Here is a 23,433-nt window from a genome sequence, read left to right as displayed (position 1 = left end):
AGCAGCGTTGCCATCCCAGACTGCTGGGCAGCCTGGAGGTCGGGGTGTGGGGAGGAAACAGAAACTCATTCTCCCCGGTTCTGAAGACCTCAAGGCCCAGGTCGAGCTGTCAGCAAGGTGGGATTCTCCTGAGGCCTCTCTCCTGCTTCATTGGCTTCTGTCTTCTCCCTCGGTCTTCACATAGTCTTCCCTCTGTAACTACTAGTGTCCAAACTGCCTCTTCTTGGAAGGACACCCATTGGACAGGATTGGGGGCCACTTAATGACGTCATTTTAAACCTCATTTCCTCTTTGAAGACCTTAGCTCCAAATATAGTCATATTGAATCTGACTGGGGGTTAGAACTTCAACCTGCAAATTTTGAAGGGACACGGTCCACCCATGACAGCTTGTGACACCTTTCATATTGTTTTCTTGCTGGCAGTATTTCTAAGGAACTCTAGTACTACCATCCTTGGAGATTTCAAGAGGAGAGGAAGTGTAGGAAAATGGCTTCCTTCACCTTCCTGCAAACACCTCCCTCCTCTCCTCCTTTCTAGCCCAGACCTCAAATTCAGAAATTTCTTCCAAGCTACATAAACTGACTCCCTCTTCCATCCCCCCCCACTTTTTTTTTCTTTTAAAAATAAACTAGGACATTTTGCTGGCTACAACTGTGGGGGCTGCAAGTTTGGCTGGACCGGCCACGACTGCAGTCAGAGGAAAGCCCCGGTGATTCGGAAAAATCTTCATTCCTTGACGGCTCAGGAGAGGGAGCAGTTCTTGGACGCCTTAGACCTTGCAAAGAACACGACGCACCCCGACTACGTGATCACCACCCAGCACTGGCTCGGCCTGCTGGGGCCTAACGGGACCCAGCCGCAGATCGCCAACTGCAGCATATACGATTTCTTCGTGTGGCTCCATTATTACTCTGTTAGAGATACGCTATTAGGTGGGTTATTTCCCTCAGCCGAGGGTATATTATTATAGTTTGGGGCTGTGGGGGGATGGGTGGGGAAGTAATTTCGGGCAAGTTAATTAACAAGAGAACAACCCCAAGAAGGGTTAGGCTTACGAAAATCAGATGATTATCCAATGCTGCCTGAAGCAAGGAGGGAGAACATTCTACCAGTACGTTGGCTGACATTTGGGAAAATGTTTTCCCCTGGAGTTGGTGTGATGGGTTCAAAGTCTAAACTCTCCTCTGTGAAGCTATTAATCTTCAAAGGCAAAGGCTGGTGAAGCGGAGGCAAATTCCTTTTGATTCCAGAAGAAAACATGTCTAAATCTGGCCATGGAAGCCCTCTCTGACATTTTCCCTCAAATTAGAGGAATTAACAGAACATGTGCTAAAGCACATGAAACTTCTTTGTGCAGAATTAGAGAGTTTGTGTGGAAAGTGCGTATCTCATTAAACATGCATGTGTTAGTCTTTAAACTTTTGCGTCATCATTCATGGGGCGTGTAAATGGTGTCTCACTGTTGGGATCCTTGGGTTTTTTCGGAGTTGTATTGTCATGGAAGAGCATTAGCTGCTCTGGCAATGTAGAATTCCTCCTGAATTAGCCCTTTGAACGGTTGCAGTGGATGCCTGAGAAAATGGTGCCCTGCCCTTCTAGATCCCCCAGTCAGGGCCTGTGTAAGACTTGGAATGGGGCCTTGTTTGTTAAGAACTTCATTAATCTTGTAGGACCAGCTATGCCCTTGGATATGTCTCAGTCAGGGATCACACAGACGTCAGCTCACTCCAGAGGGATGGGAATCCATTCCTGGTCGTATCCTCTGGAATCCTGAAGCTTTCTTTGGCTATACCTTTTATCCCCACCTTTGGGGCCCCTTGTTTGAGTCAGGGTGAATGAAGACATCAAGCTCCCTTTGAATAGTCAGATTCTCATTGGAATTGTCTGTTCTTGTGTTTATCACTGGCTCCCCATTGTTTGATTTTACCTCATTAGTTCATTTGGGGAACATTAGTCTTTGTTCTGAATTAAAAAGGACTACGTAGCCACCAGCAAGTGATAGCATGTCTTTCCTCAGTGCGAGTCCTTAAAAATCTTGCCTCTCAGGTAAGCATCTGTCTTTATCGACAGATAAGGAGGCTTTTCTGGCTGTAAACCTTTATAGTTTTCCTGTCATCACTCGGAGGAATTTTTGCTTTATGAGAGGGTTGTCTCTCAGGAGGGAAGGAAGACTATAGTTTCTGGTCATACCTAGGAATTAAATTTATATTCGTGTCTGTTCAGCTGTCTGAAGTTATTATAGGTACTTTGAAAAAGAACTAAAGTTAGCTAAAGTTTCTACATAACCATCGAAAGCTTTTATGAAAGCAGAAGAAGGATGGAACGGGCAGGAAGGGGGTCATTCAATTGCCCAAAGCTTTTCACTAAAATTGACGGTTCCAGTGGCGAGCAAAATTGGTCTGAGTGTATTTTTCTCTGTTCTAGTCTTGGCGACCATGCTTGTCAGCTGGTGATTGTAACTGACTGATGGTGAAGGCAAAATCCATCGAAGTTCTTTTCAGTGACAAAAATGCCTGAATGAGGACTAAGAGCAGCCCAAGTTGCCTTATTATTAATTAATCCCTCCCTTATAAATGTGTGCATCTGGAAGGAGTAGGTTAGAAAATGTTTTTTGAAAACATATTTCATTGAGCTCTTAATGATCTAATCCTTTGGATACTCTTATCTCATCTTAATGAAATGTTACTTTAAAATTAAGCATTTGACAGGGATTCTCAAAGCTGAAAGTGACCTAGAGGTGTCTGGATCTCTGAGGACAATCAAACTTTCGAAAGATGGAGAATTTACCCTAGAAGTGCTAGTTGCTTCTGAAATTGTTTTGTTGTCACTGTTGTTGTTTTCAGAGCGATAAATGACAAAAACAATTTTTTTTTTTTTTTCAGTTAGAACAGCATGGATTTACTGGTTCCGCAGACACATCCCACTGGAGTAAGATTTCACATTTAAAAAATATTATTCCATGATCTTTAATATGTTTCCCAATTGCTTTAGGACCAGGGCGCCCATACAAGGCCATAGACTTCTCACATCAAGGACCTGCGTTTGTTACCTGGCACCGGTACCATTTGCTGTGTCTGGAAAGGGATCTCCAGGTTGGTCAAAACTCTGCATTTGGTATTTTTAGTTTTGTGTTTGGTCAAGACCCATATCAGTCTTTGTTTTATATGCTTTCTTATTGTATTTGATGTCATGAGTTAAGTAACTAGGCATGCCCTTTGCTTTTAGCAACTTATCGGCAATGAGTCCTTTGCTTTGCCCTACTGGAACTTTGCCACCGGGAGGAACGACTGTGATGTATGTACGGACCAACTGCTTGGGGCAGCAAGACAAGATGATCCAACTCTAATTAGTCAGAACTCGAGATTCTCCAACTGGGAAATTGTCTGTGATAGGTAATGGTACACGTTTACCTGCAATGAAAATCCAGAGGCCATATTATCCTACGTCTGAGAGACGGAGAAAGGCTGTGCATATCTCTTTCCAGTGCATCCTGGGTTCTTTTTATTTTTTTATTTTTTATTTTATTTATTTATTTTTTAAAGATTTTATTTATTTATTTGACAGAGAGATCACAAGCAGGCAGAGAGGCAGGCAGAGAGAGAGGAGGAAGCAGGCTCCCTGCTGAGCAGAGAGCCCGATGCGGGGCTCGATCCCAGGATCCTGAGATCATGACCTGAGCTGAAGGCAGAGGCTTAACCCACTGAGCCACCCAGGTGCCCCCTGGGTTCTTTTTACATGTTTCTGAAAATGATTTTCCTGAGGGAAGTGGGATTTAAAAAAAAATTCTAAGCCCTTTTATTAAAAAACAAAACAAAACAAAACAAAACAAACAACCACCACCACCAACAAAAAAACCCAGAGGTCTGGAAATCACACTGGTGAATCCAATGGGCTTGGTTATCGTTTCTAGATCAACTGTTTTAAAGCTATAAATAGTTTCTGCATTCGGCCAAACCTTTCTTACGTACTGATTGTATTCCAGGCAGTGTAATGGTACTGATAATACAAGAATGAATAAAATAAAACTTCCCTTTTGGATATCGTTTTATATTTACAAAGGCAGATTGCTTGTAAACAAATTCCAATACAATGTGAAAAGAATCATGACAGGTCTAAGTGCGAAGCCAAGAAGAGAGTCAAGAGAAGTCTCTAAGAGGCAGAGGTATACATCCCAAGCAGAGAAGTACTGAAAAACATATAAGCAAATGACCAGCCTTGCAACCCATGCAACCTTGCAAATCCTGTCCTCAGTGACTCCTTAAATTTCTTCCTTTTTTTTTTTCTTTTTTTGGCACATATCTCAAAGAAAGGTCCCTGCTGCTTTCCTTTATTATCTATCTATCTATTTATTTTTAAAGGTTTTATTTATTTAGTTGAGAGAGAGAGAGCATGAACCAGGGAAGGGGCAAAGGGAGAGGGAGAGGAAGGCTCCCAGCTGAGCAGGGAGGCTGAGGCGGGGCTCCATCCCAGGATCCTGGGATCCTGGCTTGAGCCAAAGATAGATGCTCAACCTACTGAGCCACCCCAGTGCCCCCTGTGTTCCTTTATTTATCTGTTTCTTCCCAATCATACTGGCTCTAGCTCCCCTGCCCTGTGTCTTTGTCAAGCTTCCTTGAACACACCCCTCATCTGGGTGTTCATGTGTTTCCGGGGGTGTAGGCCAATCTATCAGGGATCCCCTCTTCTACACACTGAGCTTTTCCTACAGCCTTCTGGAGTGTTGGAGAGCACTTCTGGATAGTGCTCCCCAACATGGTGGGATGGATCACTGTAATAAAATTTTTATCATGACTGAGATTTTGATTGGTTGGTTTGGCCCAAAGTTATGACACTATTCACAAATTAAAACATTCCATTTTCACTCTCCATACAACCCTTAGCCTGGATGACTATAACCGCCGGGTCACCCTCTGTAATGGGACCTACGAAGGTCTGTTAAGAAGAAATCAAGTGGGACTGAACAGTGCAAAATTGCCAACTTTAAAAGACATACAAGATTGTCTATCTCTCAAGAAGTTTGACAGCCCCCCTTTCTTCCAGAACTCGACCTTCAGCTTCAGGTTGGTGCTCTGAACTCTGTTAGATGGCATTTTAAAATACTTTAAGATTTTCATGCCTGTGGTTGTAATGAACTAGAAGGAAATCTGGATGTTGGGAGTCACGTACAAGGCTAAGTAATGCAGAAGGGCTTGACAAGTGAGGATAACAAGAACCAGTGTTAGGAAAGTCATCAACCACCCACTATAATGAATAGTGTCATTTTAATATTTTCTAATTAGCTATTCAAAACCATCTTTGGTATTTCTAACTATGGCCTATATAGGTACAGTGTTCAGAATCAGGTACTTCATTAAATATAGTATTTAAACAAGTATTTGCTCATGTTCTTTCTTTTTCTTTTCTCTTAAATGTATCAGCCATAGACCTTAATATCAAAGTCCGAGATCCCAGAGAAGTATTGTAGACCAAATGCAGCTCAAGCTACAACACAGCAATGACATCACAATACTTGAAATGGAAAGGCCAACGAATAAATCTCTCCCTCTAAAAAAACTTTCAGAATTGTGGGAAATAAGTACGGATGTAAATAAGATTTTTAAGCGAAGATGAATGGGGCTCCCGAAAGACACGACGGATAGATTCATGGTCTTCCCCCAAACCAAATTCTCTCTATCCTGTGTGTAAATCATACAGCTGGTGGGTTATTTGGGGCGGGGGGGGGGGGGTGGGTAAACTGAAAAATGCAGAGCTGTGCCAAGTGCAGCAGAATTCAAAGTCCGTGCGGGGGTTGGACACAGCTCTCAGAGTAGTGTCAAGGATCATATAAAGGCTGACATTTAAGATTGTTTGAAAAGGAACATATATTTGCTCTTCATGGTAGTAAAAATGCTATTGAAATGGAACACAATCTTCTTTTTTTTAAAAAGATTTTATTTATTATTTATTTAAGAGAGACCGAGAGAGTGAGGAAGAGTACAAGCAATGAGGAGAGGGAGCAGGGAGACGGACACAGGGCTTGATCCCAGGACCCCGGGATCATGACCTGAGTCAAAGGTAGATGCTTAACCGACTGAGCCACCCAGGCAATCCTAAAATGGACTGAAGTCTTTATTGATTTGAGTTAAGGGAGTGGTTATGGAAATGGGGGGCCCAGATCACCATAATTGGCACCACTTGGGAGCTGCTTAAAGACATAAATTGTGAAGACCCGGCCCACACCTTCTGAATCAGAAACTCTGAAAGTAGGGCATGATTCCCATGTGATTTCTCCTGTGATTCCCATGAATGCTTAAATTTGAAGATCACTGAGTTAGGAGAAGGACAGTTTGAATTTCCAAAAAATGGGGAGGAGAAAAAGATAAGAATAAGAGGAATCTGGGGGTACATTTAGAATGCTGAATATATTATAGTCAAGCTGAGGTCTATTTAGTTGAGAAATGGGAATATGAGAGTATGTGTTAATTCAAAATATATTTCTGATGGGCATGGCACTAAGCTCTGGCAATAAAAATCTGGAGAAAACACAGTCTGTGTCCTCTAGGACTTCAGAATCTGGCATGGGAGAGAGATATGAAGGTAAAGAATGTCACACTGTCTAAAAGAGGTACAGTCCAACTGAGCAGGTGCAGAAGTAGCAATGATTAAGAGTTCCCTCCCTCTATTGAAGAGCATTGAAAGTTGGGACTAATTTGTAGTTAATTAGCTACGACAGTGCTTTCCATGTCCCTATCCCACCTCAAGTCAGAAGACTGTTATTTAGGCTGGAAACAATAAAAAGAGATCTTTATCAATTGTAACTGTTGTCACTGACATACTGATTTTCTCTCAGGAATGCTCTGGAAGGGTTTGATAAAGCGAACGGCATCTTGGACTCTCATGTGATGAGCCTACATAACTTGGTTCATTCCTTCTTGAATGGGACAAGCGCTTTGCCACATTCTGCTGCCAATGATCCTATTTTTGTGGTATGTTGAAGGGCTCAGAATAGGTGAAAAATTTTTTATGCAAGATGTTGGATTTATTTGTTTTTCGGTAAGATTAGGTTTGGTGTGTGTTTCATTCTTTTTGTGGACAATGGAATGTATTCAAATGTTAAATTCATTTTATTCTATGCCCTAGAGTTGGTTAGACAGCATTTAAAGTCCCCTTTTCAGAAACCCATGCTTTAGAAATGGTTAGTTTTGTAATGACACCAGACAGGAGTTTATAGTCTAGAGGTGGATTCATAAGTTAGCATAATGATATTATAAATTACATTACAATTTAGCATAATTTATATAATAAATTAGCATAATGATAATAATTTTTCAATAATAAAATGCCTGATGTTGAAGATGAGTGATGGAACCAATGTGACCCTCGCATGAAGCCCAGCCACCTGGCACCTTTGGAACAGCACACGAAGTCCACAGCTCTGTTGGTGTTTGGTACTGACCTCCTCACTTCACAAAGCGTTCTGCCTAAAATGGAGCTGCTCCTGCCGTCCTAATATTATTGTGTCCACTTTGGACTGAATCTTCCACGTATGACACTTGTCAGAAGATGGTGTGGACCCAGCATATACAAGAGCAGGTTCTTTTATTCCTTCTGTGTCTAGTTGTTAATCAATGTAGGTTTACCAGAATCTGGTCCTTACAGGCTTTCATGGTTAGGTACCACCTAGTAACAAGTTTACTGGAGATAGTGAGGACCACCGCCAATACCCACCCCCAAGGGCAGAAGGCCACCATGTGTAAGAGAACCTGGTAGTGCAGAACAGAAAAATTGGTTTGGGTCGGTTTGCACACTTGCGGGTATACATTTCTTTTTTGTTTGCAAAGGAGTAGATTCTACTCAAACTAATTTAGGATAAAAAACTAATTTATTGACTTAGATAACTGGGAACTGAGGAGTGCTGCTGCCTTTAGGTATTGCTGAATCTGGGTGGCTCAAATGAGGTCAGCTCTGTCTCTGTCTTCATGGCAAATGAGCTAACCACTTGCAGCCGCAGATGTGCACACTACCAGTTTAGCACGTGAGGCTGGGCTGGAAGCAGCCATGTTACCATAGTAACAGAGAGCCGTCCCAGGATTGGCCAGGCCTGGATTACCTGCCTTCTATGAACCAATCAGTGTGGCAAGGGAAGTGAGTTACTCTGATTGGCCAGAGCAAGTTCACGTGTTCTCCTGCTGTCCCCACATGCATGTGAACCCAGCATATACCATTTTGGGGAACTCCCTGCAGGGAATAAAGTTTGTGTTAGTCAGAAGAGGGATGGAGAGTGGGGTAGGAGGGCTGGACAGAAAAAATGGCAAATGTCTTAAATTAATAGAAAAACCACATTTGGTGTGCCTTAATTTATTAACTGGCTTCGTATGTCTGAGAGGAAATACACCCAGTACAGAGGGAGCGAGCTGTTGTTGGTACGGAGGAACCTCACAGCTCTTCAAAAATCAAAGTGGGGTGAACTAATTCTTTTGATCTCTCTCCTGATAACTTCAAAAACAGAAGGAAAACCAGAAAGGAACTCGACCATGGGATTGTAAATGTTGGAGTCCCAAGCTCTGTTCACCAAGACACTCTCTGGAGACTAACCAAACAGGGGAGGTGCAGGCCTGGGCGGTGCTATCCCGGCTGTCCTTGGTCAGCCCCCTCCGGCCAAAGACTGCAAGGAACCCTGGGAGTGGAACACGTGGTTCCATGGTTCCACGAGACCGAGGAGGGTGTATTCCTTGTCGTTGGGACAGACCGGGGAACCATCGAGTGGCTCAGGGGTAGAAAAGAATGAAAGGATTTGGGCTTGCGCTAGCTGATTTGGGGAGGATGCACGGAGGCAGGGCTTTGCTCTGGGTTGGATGCTGTCAGGAAGCAGGGGCAATTCTATGACTTTGTACCCCAATAATCTTTAGTAATTGGTAGAGCAAAGGCAGTTGCTTGTATTAGCTGGGGAAGAGCTACTGTTCATGTTAGGTGTTGTAGGTTTTGGACAATGTTCGTATTTTGTCTACATTCAGGCACAAACATGGAGTTTTGTTTTTGTCTTGATCCATTATGATCATAGAGTGACCTTGTTTGATGTTGATGTTCCGTGATTGTTTACCCCGGAGCAGAACACTGGGGTAATGGTGATGACGGTGCCAGGTCAGCTCCAGGATGTCTGGGGCTGCTTTTTCCCCCCTTAAGTACAGTTCGCCAGAGTTGGCTTAGAACCTTTAGACATCTTAAACATTTGTATTCCAACTGCTAAACCCCTACAATGTCTCTGCTTTACAGATACCTAACTGATTGACTACTATTTTAACTTTGTCTGTCTTGAGGGTTGTGTGTCTTGGATGGATGGTTTCAAACTATTTTAACATTGTTTGTCTTCAGGGTCATGTGTCTTGGGTGGATGGTTTCAAAGCAATTCAAAAACGAAATTTCACCACTGGTCACTTTTTATTTTGCCAGCATTTTGAATTTAAATTATTATCTAGTATAGATTGTATTGTAGTAAGCAAACACTTTATGGTTTTTCTTCTTTTTGCAGAATTTTCTTCATCTGAATCTTTATTTTAGTAGTGTATCTTAGTCTACTCAGGTTGCTATAACAAAAATAAGATAGACTGTTAAACAACAGAAATTTATATCTCACAGTTCTGGAGGCTGGAAGTCCAAGATCAAGGTGCTGAGTGACAGTGGTTCCTGGGGAAAACTCTTTTCCTGGCCTACAGACCACTGCCTTCTTGGTGGTGTGTCCTTACATAGTGGAGAGAGAGGCAATGAGCTCTTTGGGGTTTCTTCTTATAAAAGTACTAGTCCTATTATTTAAGGCCCCACACATATGACCTAATTTAACCCTAATTACCTCTTTTGGTATCTAAAATCTCTGAATACTGTCATGTTGGGGGTTAGGGTTTCAACATATGAATTTGAGGGGACCATAATTCAGTCCATACCATCAGTTTATAGCAGTTTGTTCTTCTGGTCTCTTTGGGAGGCCATATGGCATAGTCAAAAGAACACTGTCAAATAACTTCTTAATTTAGTCCTGAATTGTGCAGGCTTGGGGGTCTCATTGAACTGTGTGAAGCCTCTGTTTCCTGCTCTGCAAAGTGCAGGTCACAGATCTTGATCGGGTGTTGGAGGAGAATGGTGTGCTCATTAATGCAACACTAAATAGATTAGAATAATATGAAGCTGCTTTAGAAACTGCCAAGTACAATACAAAAGGTATCATAAGACAACAATGTGTTTTATGGTAGTTGCTGGGAAAGAATCAGAAAACTATATGTTGGCTTTGAATTTCCAAACCTTAATTAAGTTTTCTTATCTTGTTCTCCACAACAGACAGTTGTGCCCTAAGGCAATTTTACTGACAAGAAATCCTGAGGTATTTCAAAGGGGATTTATTACTTTTTATTCCACCCAGTGTACACAAAAAGGAGATATGAAGAGGGAGGGTAAAGGTATAGCTCACAATGCTCTGAGCTTGCCTGGTGGTGTGAAGGTCTGGGGAGCTTTCTGGATTCCCAGATAGATGAATGCCTGGCTAGAATGAGCTATGGGGAATCCATAGATAAGGCAGGAGATGAGCTATTCCTTTTTTCTAAAAGGTGTTTCTTCCCTCAGATTTGTGTAACAAAACATAGAGTCATCAGAAATGTGGACTCTTGATCCCAGCCTCCAGCAAGATGGGGGCTTGCTTACCTGCAAGATCTCCACAGCCATCTTAGTTCTTCTGTCGGATGCTTGCCCTCTTTATTGGTTCTAACTTGATATTTCACATCACTTTTCTGGCTATTATCTCAGCCATTAGCTTATGCCAAGCAGTACTTGTGTCTCCCTTCTCTGCCATCTACCTTTATGTCTACTTATCTATATCTCTCTAAATAAGCTTTTGTAAAACATACATTTTCAACTGTCAGATTTATACACACAGATCATATTCATGAGAAAAAATGTTAAGTACTCCTTTACCAGTACCCCAAAATATTATGAGTAGGACAGCAGAATTTTCTGGCAAAATCAGGATTATATGCCTCCACACAACCTTTCTCTCCTACTATAGGAAATAAGGGCGATGCTAGTGACTTGCTTTTCAACACCCTAAGTTTCAAGGATTGTTACATCTTATCTCTGTCTTTGGAAGATGCCCATTTTGTGGTTGGACTTGGCAATAGTTTTCTGTGAATGACCAGATAGAGCGTGTTTTAGAGTCCAAATGATCTCTGTTGCAATAACTCAACCTTGCCACTGTGGCATGAAAGCAGCCATAGACAATACATGAATGGGTGAATGTTGTGTTCTAATGAAACTTTATTTAAAAAACAGGTGGTAGGGCCGCCTGGGTGGTGGCTCAGTTGGTTAAGTGTCTGACTCTTGATTTTTGGCTCAGGTCATGATCTCAGGGTTGTGAGACTGAACCATGAACTGGGTTCCAAGCTGAGTGTGGAGTCTGCTTGGGATTGTCTCCCTCTCCCTCTGTCACCACCCCCACCATGCTCTCTCACACACTCACTCTCTTGCTCTCTCTGAGAGAGAGAAATAAAAAACAGGTGGTGAGCTCTGGTCCACAGGCTTTAGTTTGCCAACTCCTGCTCTAAGGAATTAATGTCCCTTCTCTGCAGTATTTTTTTCTCTATCAGTCATGTTTCTCCTCCTGCTCTAGGAGAGCTCACATTATGACTTTATGGGTGAGGAATTCTGTGACTTGCATGTAGTTCAAAATACTAGATATTTAATCATCCTTGCCTTCATTACTTTTAATACCTTTAATATTTAAAATTTTGTTCTTCTTTGGTATAAGTTGTCATATGCAAATAAATAGACAAAAAGCCACAGCCTTTTTTTTTTTTTTTTTAAGGCACAAAGTGTTTTGGCACTAGTTCCAGAACTCACACTTAAGGCTATTTACACAGAGTTTCATGTTGAAGCCAATTCTGGCTTAAATAATTTTTGCCCATATTGAGATCCAGGTTACAGTATTTCATTTAAAAGAGTGATAGCTCCTGGAATTTCAAGTTCACAAGGCAATTTATGCAAATATATTGCATACAACATTTATTAAAATTATTTTCCTGAAATCTCTTCAAGCAAGAGAGGTACAAAGTTGTATCTGATCACAATAATGAGTAAAAGATATAATGTTAAAGTACAGGAAAAACTCTGAAACCAATCTCTGAAGTTCTAAAAATTCATAAGATAATTAAAGGATATGCACACATTCATCACGGAAAATATGATTAGGTCACAGAAATGCTAAGTAGTGCTGTCTTCAGTATTGAATTTAGGCATAATCTAGGGGAAAAACAAAGGAAACCAATACAGTCTAAAGTGAGAAACAGTTGAGTTAACTGCTGAGAAAGAAATTATGTTAGAGATAAATATTTTCCTTCCAATTTCAAAGCAACTATTCTTAGGGCTGTATTTGGATGTTTTCCTTTTAGAAAGGTACATTTGGCAAGTTCTCATTCTTTCAATTCCTAAGTGACTGGGAGATTCATAGGTTGTATAACTAATAGTCACTGCATAGCTCATGTTTTTGTCACCTTATACACTGAAATTCTACATGGAATGAGGTGTATATACAGTGTTACCATCATTTGTATTTCTTAACAACGACTAATAGTTGGGTAAGATAGCTCCATAAATTTAGGGGGAAAAAACAAGAAAAGAAAAAGTGAGTTTCTAAAAACAAGACTAATGGGACTACATGAAGTTAATTCCCTTCTGACTCTACTGTTCTAGGCTATAATAAAATGAGTAAAATTAATAGGTCATAATAACAAGTATAAAATACTTGTGAATTGGTATGAGTTTAGTTTAAAAAATCCCAAAAGAAGAATATAGGACATTGCTTCTCTCCCCCCAAGAGTGAAGCACTTAAAAATGGATCCATTTTATTTATCTTTCTTACAAAAGAAAAAGCATATCAGTCAGTTAAGTATCCGACTCTTGATTGCGGCTGAGGTCATGATCTCAGAGTTGTGAGATCAGTCCCTGCATCAGGCTTCTCGCTCAGCGGGGAATCTGCTGGAGATTTTTCTCTCTCCCTCTAACCCCCCACCCCACCAAAATAAATAAATTTTAAGAAAAAAAGAAGAAGTATAATTAGGCTAATACCTTGAGATTTAAATTAACCTTATTTTATGTTAATTTTTCATTTTTAATAGTTAAAATTTGTTTAATGATTTAGAGTTACAGAAATATTGGCAAAAAGATTTTAATTGTAATTCCATCTGAACTTTCTGCGTATTTCCTCTCATATTCTATGTTTATACAGTTGTACCTAGAATGCACACTTTTTAGGTTGTTACATAGTTTCCTAAATATTTTTTCAAAATTTAAAAATAGATAATGCAATAAGGAGTTCAAATATAAAAGGCATAAACTGAAGTCTCTGTATCACTACCATCTCCCAGCTAGTTATTATCATTTCCCCCTAGTCTTCCAGGTTCATTTTATAAATATACAAACAAATATGTTATCTGAATGGCAGCATACTTTAGACGACAGAAGTCTGTGACTTCATTATTTTTATTTGTATTTTTTACTTTTTCTAAATCATTCCATATCAGTTCATGAAGGCCATTCTCATCCCTTTTTTAATGGGTATATGGTATTCTATAGTGTGGCTTTATCCTGAAATTTTAACCAGTTTTGATGGGCATGTACGTGGTTTCTAATCTCTTGCATGGCAGACAGTGCTTAAATGCATGACCATGTAGAGTAAATCAAGAGAAGAGAATTACCAGCTCAAAGATGAAATAAATACATTTGAAATGTCTGTAGATACTGCCAAACTGCCTCCAAAAGGTTGAATAAATGCTACATTTATTTATTTATTTATTTTTAAACAACTGAGATAAAGTTAATAATTCCTAAGGAGTGTGACACTTGGGTGAGTTTTAAAAGAGCTGAGGTATTGGAGATGGTGGGTGGCCACTGCTTGGGCAGAGAGTCCCAGGGTGGCAAGATTTCTATACTCTTGTTCTGGGGGAAAGTTTGTTTTTTTTAACTTGGCATGGGCTAAATGGCCCCTGAAGAAATTCTTTCTAACTCTAAGCTTTGTGAAGATAGACCCATGCTCTACTGAGAAGAACTAAACCTATGCTAAGAGATGAACTTCATACTCTTTGTCACTGATGAAATTAAGTAGTATAAAGGCAGACCACATTTATATGCAAATCTAAAGTGGCTATCACATTGATTTGGGTTCCTTCCTCCTAGAGTTTTGGTGATTCCTTAGACATGAATGGACTGGCAGTATCTCAGTTCTTATCTAGAATCTCTTCTGACATCCCCCTGGTTCTCTCTCTCTCACCTGCTTATGACATATGCTGACCCGGTGAGTTCTTTTAAACCCACCATACTAATAACAGAATCTCTTGTACTCCTCTGTTTTCAGGTGTTCAAAGTTTAATCCTTAAAGTATAAGCTTTCTTCTGCATGGACTCAACTGATATTTCTTTTTTAGATTGAGATATAACCGACCTGTAAAATTAAGTTAGTTTCAGGTGTATAACATAATGATTCAATATTTGTATATATTGCAAAAACAGTCATCATAATTAGTCTAGTTACTGTCTGCCACCATACATAACTGATATTTCTTTTTATATACATGCTAATATATCTTACATACAATTTATTGCATATATTTAATGTATACTTTTATATATTTTGTATACAATGCTTTTATATAAATTTATGTAGAAAGGGTGCTTTTACTTTTTTTTAATTTTCTTTAAAAAAATTTTTTTTTATTTATTTGAGAGACAGCATGAGCAGGGCGGGGAGAGGTAGAGGGGGAGGGAGAAGCAGGTCCCTTGCTAGGCAGGGAACCCGCTGCTGTGGTGGGTCTTGATCCCAGGCTCAATCCCATGACCCTGGGATCATGATCTGAGCTGAAGGCAGACACTTAACCGACTGACCTACCCAGGTGCCGCTAACCTTAGTTTTAAATGGGCCTTCCCTATGTGACTGGGTGTGTATTATGTGATTTTCAAGTGGTCACATATGAGTTTTCAGAGCGGCAGAACATTATCATATTAAGACTCTCTCTGACCATGAATGATGTCTTCTGGGTAAGAACACATGAATTCAAGTGGTGAAAACCGCAGTGCACTGGTCTTTGGTGATGTACTGGTGTCTGTGGTCATTATGGCAGGGATCTGATTGTGCAGACATCTAAGTTAAAGTTAAGTTTGATAGTAACTTTATTCTCTAGGGATCCTGAAAAAGATATGCATGATTTCCTTGTATTTTATTCAAGTTTCCTTATGCCTGCAAGCACGAAAGCCATTGATTGATTGCTTTTTTCTGCAAGGGTTGCATTAGAGAAACTTTACCTTGAAAGCCCATAGAACCATATCTTCTTTGATACTGCCTCCAAGGTGGAAGTTTTTTTCTTCCTGTACCTTTCCTTATGCAGTTGGAGCAAGAGAGAATGGGCTTGTGAAACAAAATTTGTAACCTCATTTCTGAAGCACTCAATTTTTAATGCCCAAATATAACTATGTATCTCTATAGCAGATATAAGGCAACCACAGTATTCTGTTATTTTACTTGTGCTTTTATTTATTACCCTCCCATTAAGTTTAGCCTTTACAGAGACATTAACTGAGCTCATGTTTGACTCATGTCAAACAAAGATACTGTTAGTTTTTCAAGAGCAATTCAAGGTATCTTGTTTCGGAACAATGTTCACAACTCTAACAAAAATACCTATTCTGCAGGCTGCACCACTTCTCTTTACGGCTGTGGAGACGTTATTGCCTGCAGCATTTTGTTTATTGCATTCTTTGCATCTTCTTGGCACACACTTGCCTCTTTTACTACATTCTATAAATTGGGTGTTCTGTACATGGTTCCTACTAGAGCATTTATTGTATAATGTTTTATAGCCCTTTGGAAACCTATAATCTCTACTTATTATTTTTCCCTCTTCTTTTATCTCTCCAAATTATGAATTGCTGCAGAGTCTTGTCCCCTCCTTACTTATTTACACATTGCACTGGGTGAATTCTGATGTTTTCCAAAAGTTATTTGCCTCTTGCAGCATTGAATCTGGATCTTTCTGTGTCCTGAATGTCCCTTGTCTCTTTTTCTAATCACAATTTGATCTCTGACTTGAACTCACACAGTCCTTAAATGCTCAGGAGATACTGTGTGACCTTCTTTGGAAAATACACTCTGGAACACCCTACATACGTTTTCTGTGTATCCCTTAAGATTTGGTTACACTGCTTAGTACAGAAAACCTGTTATAGAAGCTTCCCCTCATAAAAGAGAGGTTTATTTTTCTCTTAATGTAAAAGATCCCCAGTGGCAGGCCGTCCAGAGTCACCACAGAGAGTCATCACAGACCCTTCTGTGTTTTTGCTCTACTAACCTTGGTGAGTGCCTTCTTTTCCTAACTTTGTTAGTTAGCAATTAAAATGGCTGCTGCAACTCCAGCCATCACACCCATGTTCCAGGAAACAGCTAGGATAAATGGAAAGGGAAAAAGGACCACTTTTTAAGTTGAGACCACCACCTTTAAAGAGCTTTCTTAGGAATCCCACCCAGTGACTCCTAATTCAATCTCAGGGATAGTTTGATACATTCCTTCACTCAAAATACAAAGGAAGTTACAGAGAAAGGAGAGTGGATATTTGGTAAGCAACACATAGTGCATACTCTCCTTAGGCACTCAGCCTCTATGGCTTGGGCTCCGTGCTTGTGGCAAAAGTTCTGTTTGAAACTGGCAGGCTCCCCAGGCTTTAGCTGGAGGATGAAACACAACTTTGTTGTCTGGGAGTCTTCTAACCTTCTCTGGAGTTCCCGGGATTCTGGACATGAGATACCTTTTCGGTGACTTACACCAACAACTAACACTCAGTTCTTTTTCCAGGGCTGGGATCCCTTTTTCTAAGCTCTCCTTATAGGAAACATTGATCATTTACATTATCGTGCATCTTCCAAGGTTGTTGCTTAGGCAATAAGCATTATACCTCTGTTTCTTTGGAGCTTCAATTTTGTTAGTCAAAGCTAAAATTTTAGAATTAAGAAAAAAATCTTTAATGTCTGCAAAAGCCCAGGTCTTAAAATTTGATGTTTTTGTTTTAAGATGATTATCTCTGCCACGAACTGTAAAAATCCATTTGGGAAGAAATTCCTTGAGTAAATCACTCAGTTCCTTTAACTATCCTATATGTAGCCATGTGAGACAATATAGGTAGATAGTTCTCGCTGTTGCCTGATAGGGGTAACTAACTACAAGGAACCTTGGGTAAGATTTGAAAATAGATATTATCTAATAAATAAACAACAGCTACATAAGCCAGAAGGGCAATGCCCTTAAAGGGTTTGAGAAGTGAAAAGAGCTATGAATTTAGGCTGAGAGAAATTAGGGAAAATGCTTCAGGACGAGGACCATTGCATTGGTCCTTGATAGATGCCAGAAAACACAAGAAATCAAATTGCAAGCTGAGGAAACAATAGCAGATAGAAAGGGGCCTCTTTCGTTGAATTGTACAAAAGACAAAACTACTTTGCGTGGCACTGTCTTCAGGCAACAAATCCTTTTTTTTTTTTTTTAGATTTATTTATTTATTTATTTATTTGTCAGAGAGAGAGAGGGAGAGAGAGCAAGCACAGGCAGACAGAATGGCAGGCAGAGGCAGAGGGAGAAGCAGGCTCCCTGATGATCAAGGAACCCGATGTGGGACTCGATCCCAGGACACCGGGATCATGACCTGAGCCGAAGGCAGCTGCTTAACCACTGAGCCACCCAGGTGTCCCGGCAACAAATCCTTATTAGACATCGACTCTGCCCAGGTTGCATGCTAAGCTGACGCTTCCAAGGTGAAAAGACCCCATCTCTGAACTTTAGGAGTTAGGGGTGTTGTTAAGGAAAACAGATAAATATGTAACAAGTTATAGAAGGAAACTAAAAAAAAATAAGTAACAAGTCATGGTATAATTTGACTAGGGCTCTAATTGGAGTACAAGGAATAGTGGTGATAGGGTGAATGAATTCGTTTGAGAAACATTTTTTATTGGAATAAATACCTCCCTACCTCCATGTGACAGGCTCCAGGATGACAACACTTGGGACCCAGGGGAAGAGAAGGGAACAGTGCCCCTCGGTCCTTGAACTTAAAGTCTAGGGATAAAAGAGGAACCCAGCATAAAAGTTGGGCTGAACTCTCACATTTATGTTGTGTTGCAAAATTGGGGCTATAAATGTGGAAATTTTGCTGTTAATATTTTAAAAGATAATAATTGCTGTATTTGAGAAGGACTTTAATAGCTTCATTGAGAAAATAAAAATGAGCACTATGCACATCACAGCATTTTTTAGACTTTCTTTTGCTGGCATAAGATGGAAAATTTAAATGAAAGTGTTATAAAATGAGTCCCTAAAAGAGCCATCCTACTGAGAAAAATTTGAAAAGCCATTTTGGAGATTTCTTTCCTTCCTTCCTTCCTTCTTCCCTTCCTTCCTCCCCTATCCATTTGTGTTTCAATACTGTTAAACACAGCCTCTTCTTTCTCTTCTGTTAAGAACAAAACCAAAGATACCTATCTTATCATACTTGCCTTTCTCCCCAACTTAATAATTAACACTCACATATTAAAGACATCTAATGTTCTCAAACCAGTGTTTAATCTGCAAGTGAAATTTCATTTATTCACTTGACAAAGTGGTTGATGATCCTGTTTGGAGAGATGGCATGAAGCCTTGGAAATGTTAACTAAAAATTTCAGTGCTTATGTCACTAAGATATGGTTGGGTATGGAGAAGTCCTTATGTCCAGAAGAACCCCAATCCACTCTAGAGAAAGCTTCAATCAGATTGACCTGATTGAGACAGACAGATCAATGTCCAATGCCATGTTCAATTTTCTTGCAGGTGCTTCATTCCTTTACCGACGCCATTTTTGATGAGTGGATGAAAAGGTCCAATCCTTCTGTGGATGCCTGGCCTCAGGAGCTGGCACCAATCGGTCACAATCGGATGTATAACATGGTTCCTTTCTTCCCTCCGGTGACTAATGAGGAATTCTTTTTAACTGCAGACCAGCTTGGCTACAGCTATGCTATCAATCTGCCAGGTAACAAATACAACTTCTAAGGGGATAATTCATTTATCTGCTGAAGGACCTTTCTTTCTTTTCAAAAATGCAAACCAGGACCTTAAATTCAAGTATGCAGGTCTAGTTAATTTTATTAGCAATTTTCTAAAATATTTATATTAAGCAAAATGAGCCCTTGCACTACCAGCTAAACGTCAGAAAAGGGACTGGTTTGATGATTGAATTAATAAATAATAGCATATAATAAATATATGAAAATAATCTGAATTATTAAAAACCTGGCTATGGTTTGAAATGTCTAGCCAACAAAATCAAAATGCACTAGCTACATGTGGATGGAATTCATCAGGACTTGGAGAATCGTTACTTGAAGGAAGGACTTGGTTTATTGTGAAGAAAATAAAGCACTTACTGTGAGCATGAAGTTCAAGGGGAGACCAAAAAACTCAGTAATTGAGATAAATAATGTAATGTAATATTTTTTTAAAAATCAAAATAAATGCAAAAAAGATGAATGCAATATCAACATTTTAAATAAAGACAGGCTGTTGTGATCATTGTTTGTTCACCCCTACATTATTTTGTAATGAGACCAATTATTTCCAGTTAGCCCATGCCAGCCCTGCTGGGTTGCTTTATGAGGTTGGCGTTAGCCTGCCAACAATTTGGGCTACATGGGGCTGCACGCATATGTGTCCTTAATTAAAGTTCTTTAAATCATGCTTTTACATTGTAGATTTTTTAGTAGCTTTTTCCATTTAGTTGAAAATGTGGGAGGATATTTTGGTAAGTATATATATGGGCACATATTTTTCTATTTGCCCAGGCCCTAATATAGCTCCATGGGTCATTTAAACAATCTTAGGACAGGTTGAGAAAGAAAAGGTAAAACAATCAACAAATATCTCATTTTGTCCAGAACTCAGAAAAACACACAGCCCATCTGCTGGTGAGTTTACCCCATGTGTCTCTTCCATCTTCCCTAAATCTCTGTCTGTGGTGTAATCGTAATGACCTGTGAGCTCACATCTCTCCCTCTCTCTCTGACTTTAGAGTCTTCCAAGCCCTGGAATCTGTCCCTTGCTTTTCCTTCTAGTCCTGTAACTTTGCTCGTTTTCCTTACTGATTTGAAGTTTCCTTTCTCTGGACAGCTGAGATATCTTTTGAAACTTCATTCTCTTTTCTCTGGAGTCAAACATAGCAACAATCACAAGGTTTGAGATGAGCATTTGCCCCTACGTCCATTCCTCTGACACCAGCCAATTAACAGGTATAGACTGAGAGTCTGAATATGCCCAGAATGTGTTAACTCCTCAGGAGACACAAATTCACGTTTCACATGTTGGTCTGCCACAGAAACTGACAGTCTTGTCTGGGGAGACATAACTACAGCAGAAGGTTGAAGAATGGAGTGGGGCATTTGGGAAAGGCTTCCAGAAAGGGATGGGTCTTGAGTCTGATTCAAAGAGATGGTGGATCTTCTGTAGAGGAGGTGGAAAGAAGGGAGCATTTTAGATTGAAGGCGGGCAGGGCTTTCAGCACTGTGAAAGGTGTAGTCTGTATAGCGGACTGCCTGAAGAAGCCTGGCTGGAGAGGAAGGCTTGGGTAGAAGATTACCTGAATTAAGTCCAGATCTGTGAGAAGAGCCTGATTACAGAGGGCCTTAAAAGCCATCTGGCAGAAACCACAATGAGACACCGCTTTCCACACATTAGGACGGCTATTACTGACAAAACAGCAGGTAATAAGTGTTGATGAGACTGTGGGGTAATTGGAGGCCTCGTGCCCTGATGGTGGGAATGCAGAGTGGTAGGTAGCCTTTGTGGAAAACAATATGGCAGCTCCTCAAAAAACTGAACATCAGATTACCATATGACCCAGCAAAGAACTGAAAGCAAGTACCCACATAGATTATTTGCAAACCTCTGTTTGTAGCAGTATTATTCACAATAGACACAAGAAAGAACTCAACATCCATTGATGGCTGAATGGATAAAGTGTGGCATATGCGCACAATGGAATATTACGCAGCCTTAAAAAGGAAGGAAATCCTGTCATATGCTACGACACGCATGAGTCTTGACGATACGCTAAATGAAAAAGCCAATCACAAAACAACAAAAACTGTATGATTCCCCTTATATGAGGTGTCTAGAGTCGTCGAGTTTATAGAAACAGAAAGTAGAATGGGGGTTGCAGAGGCTGGAGAGCTGGGGCACTGGGGAGATCTTATTTCAGATTTGCAAGATGAAAAAAAGACTGGTGGGTAGGTGGTGGTGATGGTTGCTCAAGCGTGTGAAGCACTAGGCCCCACACCTGAGCACTTAAAAAGGATTATGATGATGAAACACATGTTTCACGTGTATTTTACCACAAAGAAAAGAACAATCATCTTTGGTTCCTGAACAAAGAAATGTCAGAATAAACATCTGCGTTTGAAGAAGATGGTTCTGGCAACAGATGTTGGATTGTCACAAGAGGAGAAAAATTACAATGATCTTGGAGGAATCCCTGCAGGATAAGGAGGGGGCCCTCTGGGGAATGGAGGAAAAACGAGAAGGAGGATTTTACATTTAGCCAAGTATAGGGTGAAGAATAAGAACCCAGGTCAGAGAAACTGAATTTAAGGGCAGCTGGCCTAGGGGCGCCTGGGAGACTCAATCCATTAAGTGTCTGCCTTCTGCTCAGGTCATGATCTCAGGATCCTGGGATCGAGTCCCGCGCTGGGCTCCATGCTCAGCAGGAGGCCCGCTTCTCCCTCTCCCACTGCCCCTTCCCCTGCCCCTACTTGTGCTCTTCCACCCCTCTTAAAAAAATAAATAAAATTGGGGCACCTGGGTGGCTCAGTGGGTTAAGCCTCTGCCTTCGGCTCAGGACATGATCTCAGGGTCCTGGGATCGAGCCCTGCGTCGGGCTCTCTGCTCAGCAGGGAGCCTGCTTCCCCCACTCTCTGTCTGCTGCTCTGCCTATTTGTGATCTCTCTCTCTGTCAAATAAATAAATAAAATCTTTAAAAAAAGTAAAATAAAAATAAATAAATAAATAAAATCTTTAAAAACAATTAAAAGAAAAAAGAATAGCTAGCCAAGGATAAGGGAATTTTTAAAAACATGACAAATAGGAATAAGTATATTAAAATGAAATCCATTAATTTTGTGGAGAGTGCTTATAAAATATATCTGAGTAGAGAACTAGATTTATCAGGTGCAAGATTCAGATTTTATTCACGACTCTTTAAATGGGTACAAATTTCATTGGCTCCTGCTATCGAATGTCTCCTATTATAATAGCCAATCTGATCTGCCTTATACATTTATCACCTTATAAAAAGGTAGAGACAATAGCAGAATTTCTCCATCTGGGGCTTGTATATTTCCAGTTCCCCAGATACTACGTTAGCGTACGCCTTAACAAATGAGTTTCTAACTCACAAAAGTAGTTATATACTTCCTTGGAGGGTTTATTCTGTGTAAGTGTGTATTGCAAGAAATTTAAAACATGCAATCAGCTGTATTTAAATAATGGAATGCCATTTCCTCAAGAAAAACAATTGTGGGTATGACAAACTGTTGGTGGGGGTAGAAGATAAATTTTATCCTAGCCAGTATCATTCTGCTCTACAACAAAAATGCACGTGAAAAGCAAATGTGTTCGGGGCGCCTGGGTGGCTCAGTGGGTTAAGCCTCTGCCTTCGGCTCAGGTCATGATCTCAGGGTCCTGGGATCGAGTCCCGCATCGGGCTCTCTGCTCAGCAGGGAGCCTGCTCCCCTCTCTCTGTCTCTCTGCCTGCCTTTCTGTCTACTTGTGATCTCTCTCTGTCAAATAAATAAATAAAATATTAAAAAAAAAAAGCAAATGGGTTCATTCTTCTCTTCTCTGAGAGTCTTCAGCTGATGAAAATCCCAACTGTTGACCGTTCTCTTCTGCTTTAATTCCAGAAGAAACTCCAGGTTGGACCCCAACCCTCTTGCTGGTCATGGGAACGCTGGTGGCTTTGGCTGGTGTTTTTGTGGTGCTGTTTTTCCTTCAGTACAGAAGACTCCGAAAAGGCTACACACCCCTAGCAGAGACACATTTAAGCAACAAGAAGTACACAGAAGAAGCCTAGAGAGTTCGCGCCTTCCCCTGGAGAGGCACCAGCCTCAGGTCTGACCCTGCCGATGAACACGCTATTAGTCAGTGTTCTTCCTTTAGCAGAAGACATTTGACACGGTTGCTCCTACTGTGGTGCTCATTCTCAAGACAGAGGATGTGTAGCTGTAGTCGCTGGTTTACTTACTGTTTAACAAACACAAACAGGAATGTGTGAGGCTATCTTGACCATCAGACAAAGGCAGAGCTGACGATTTGTGGTATCTGATAGTAAGTCCCCATATTGATTAAGCCTCC

At 40.5% G+C, this 23,433-nt stretch overlaps 1 protein-coding gene across 1 annotated transcript in view; it reads left to right on the top strand.

Annotated features, from left to right (window-relative positions):
• DCT (dopachrome tautomerase) overlaps positions 1–23,152 on the top strand; it is a 30,983-nt gene extending 7,831 nt beyond the window's left edge. Inside the window, exons 2-8 of the mRNA XM_047722417.1 lie at positions 635–934; positions 2,994–3,094; positions 3,228–3,394; positions 4,883–5,062; positions 6,832–6,967; positions 18,862–19,063; positions 22,983–23,152. Coding sequence (XP_047578373.1) covers positions 635–934; positions 2,994–3,094; positions 3,228–3,394; positions 4,883–5,062; positions 6,832–6,967; positions 18,862–19,063; positions 22,983–23,152 — 1,256 coding nt within the window. The remainder of the gene's footprint in view (positions 1–634; positions 935–2,993; positions 3,095–3,227; positions 3,395–4,882; positions 5,063–6,831; positions 6,968–18,861; positions 19,064–22,982) is intronic.
• Positions 23,153–23,433: the final 281 nt, after the last annotated feature.

Source organism: Lutra lutra, chromosome 3 (assembly GCF_902655055.1).
Source record: "Lutra lutra chromosome 3, mLutLut1.2, whole genome shotgun sequence".
Taxonomy (NCBI): Eukaryota; Metazoa; Chordata; class Mammalia; order Carnivora; family Mustelidae; genus Lutra; species Lutra lutra.
The sequence above is the reverse complement of the archived record's forward strand: the minus strand, read 5'-3'. Positions and strand labels throughout refer to the sequence as shown.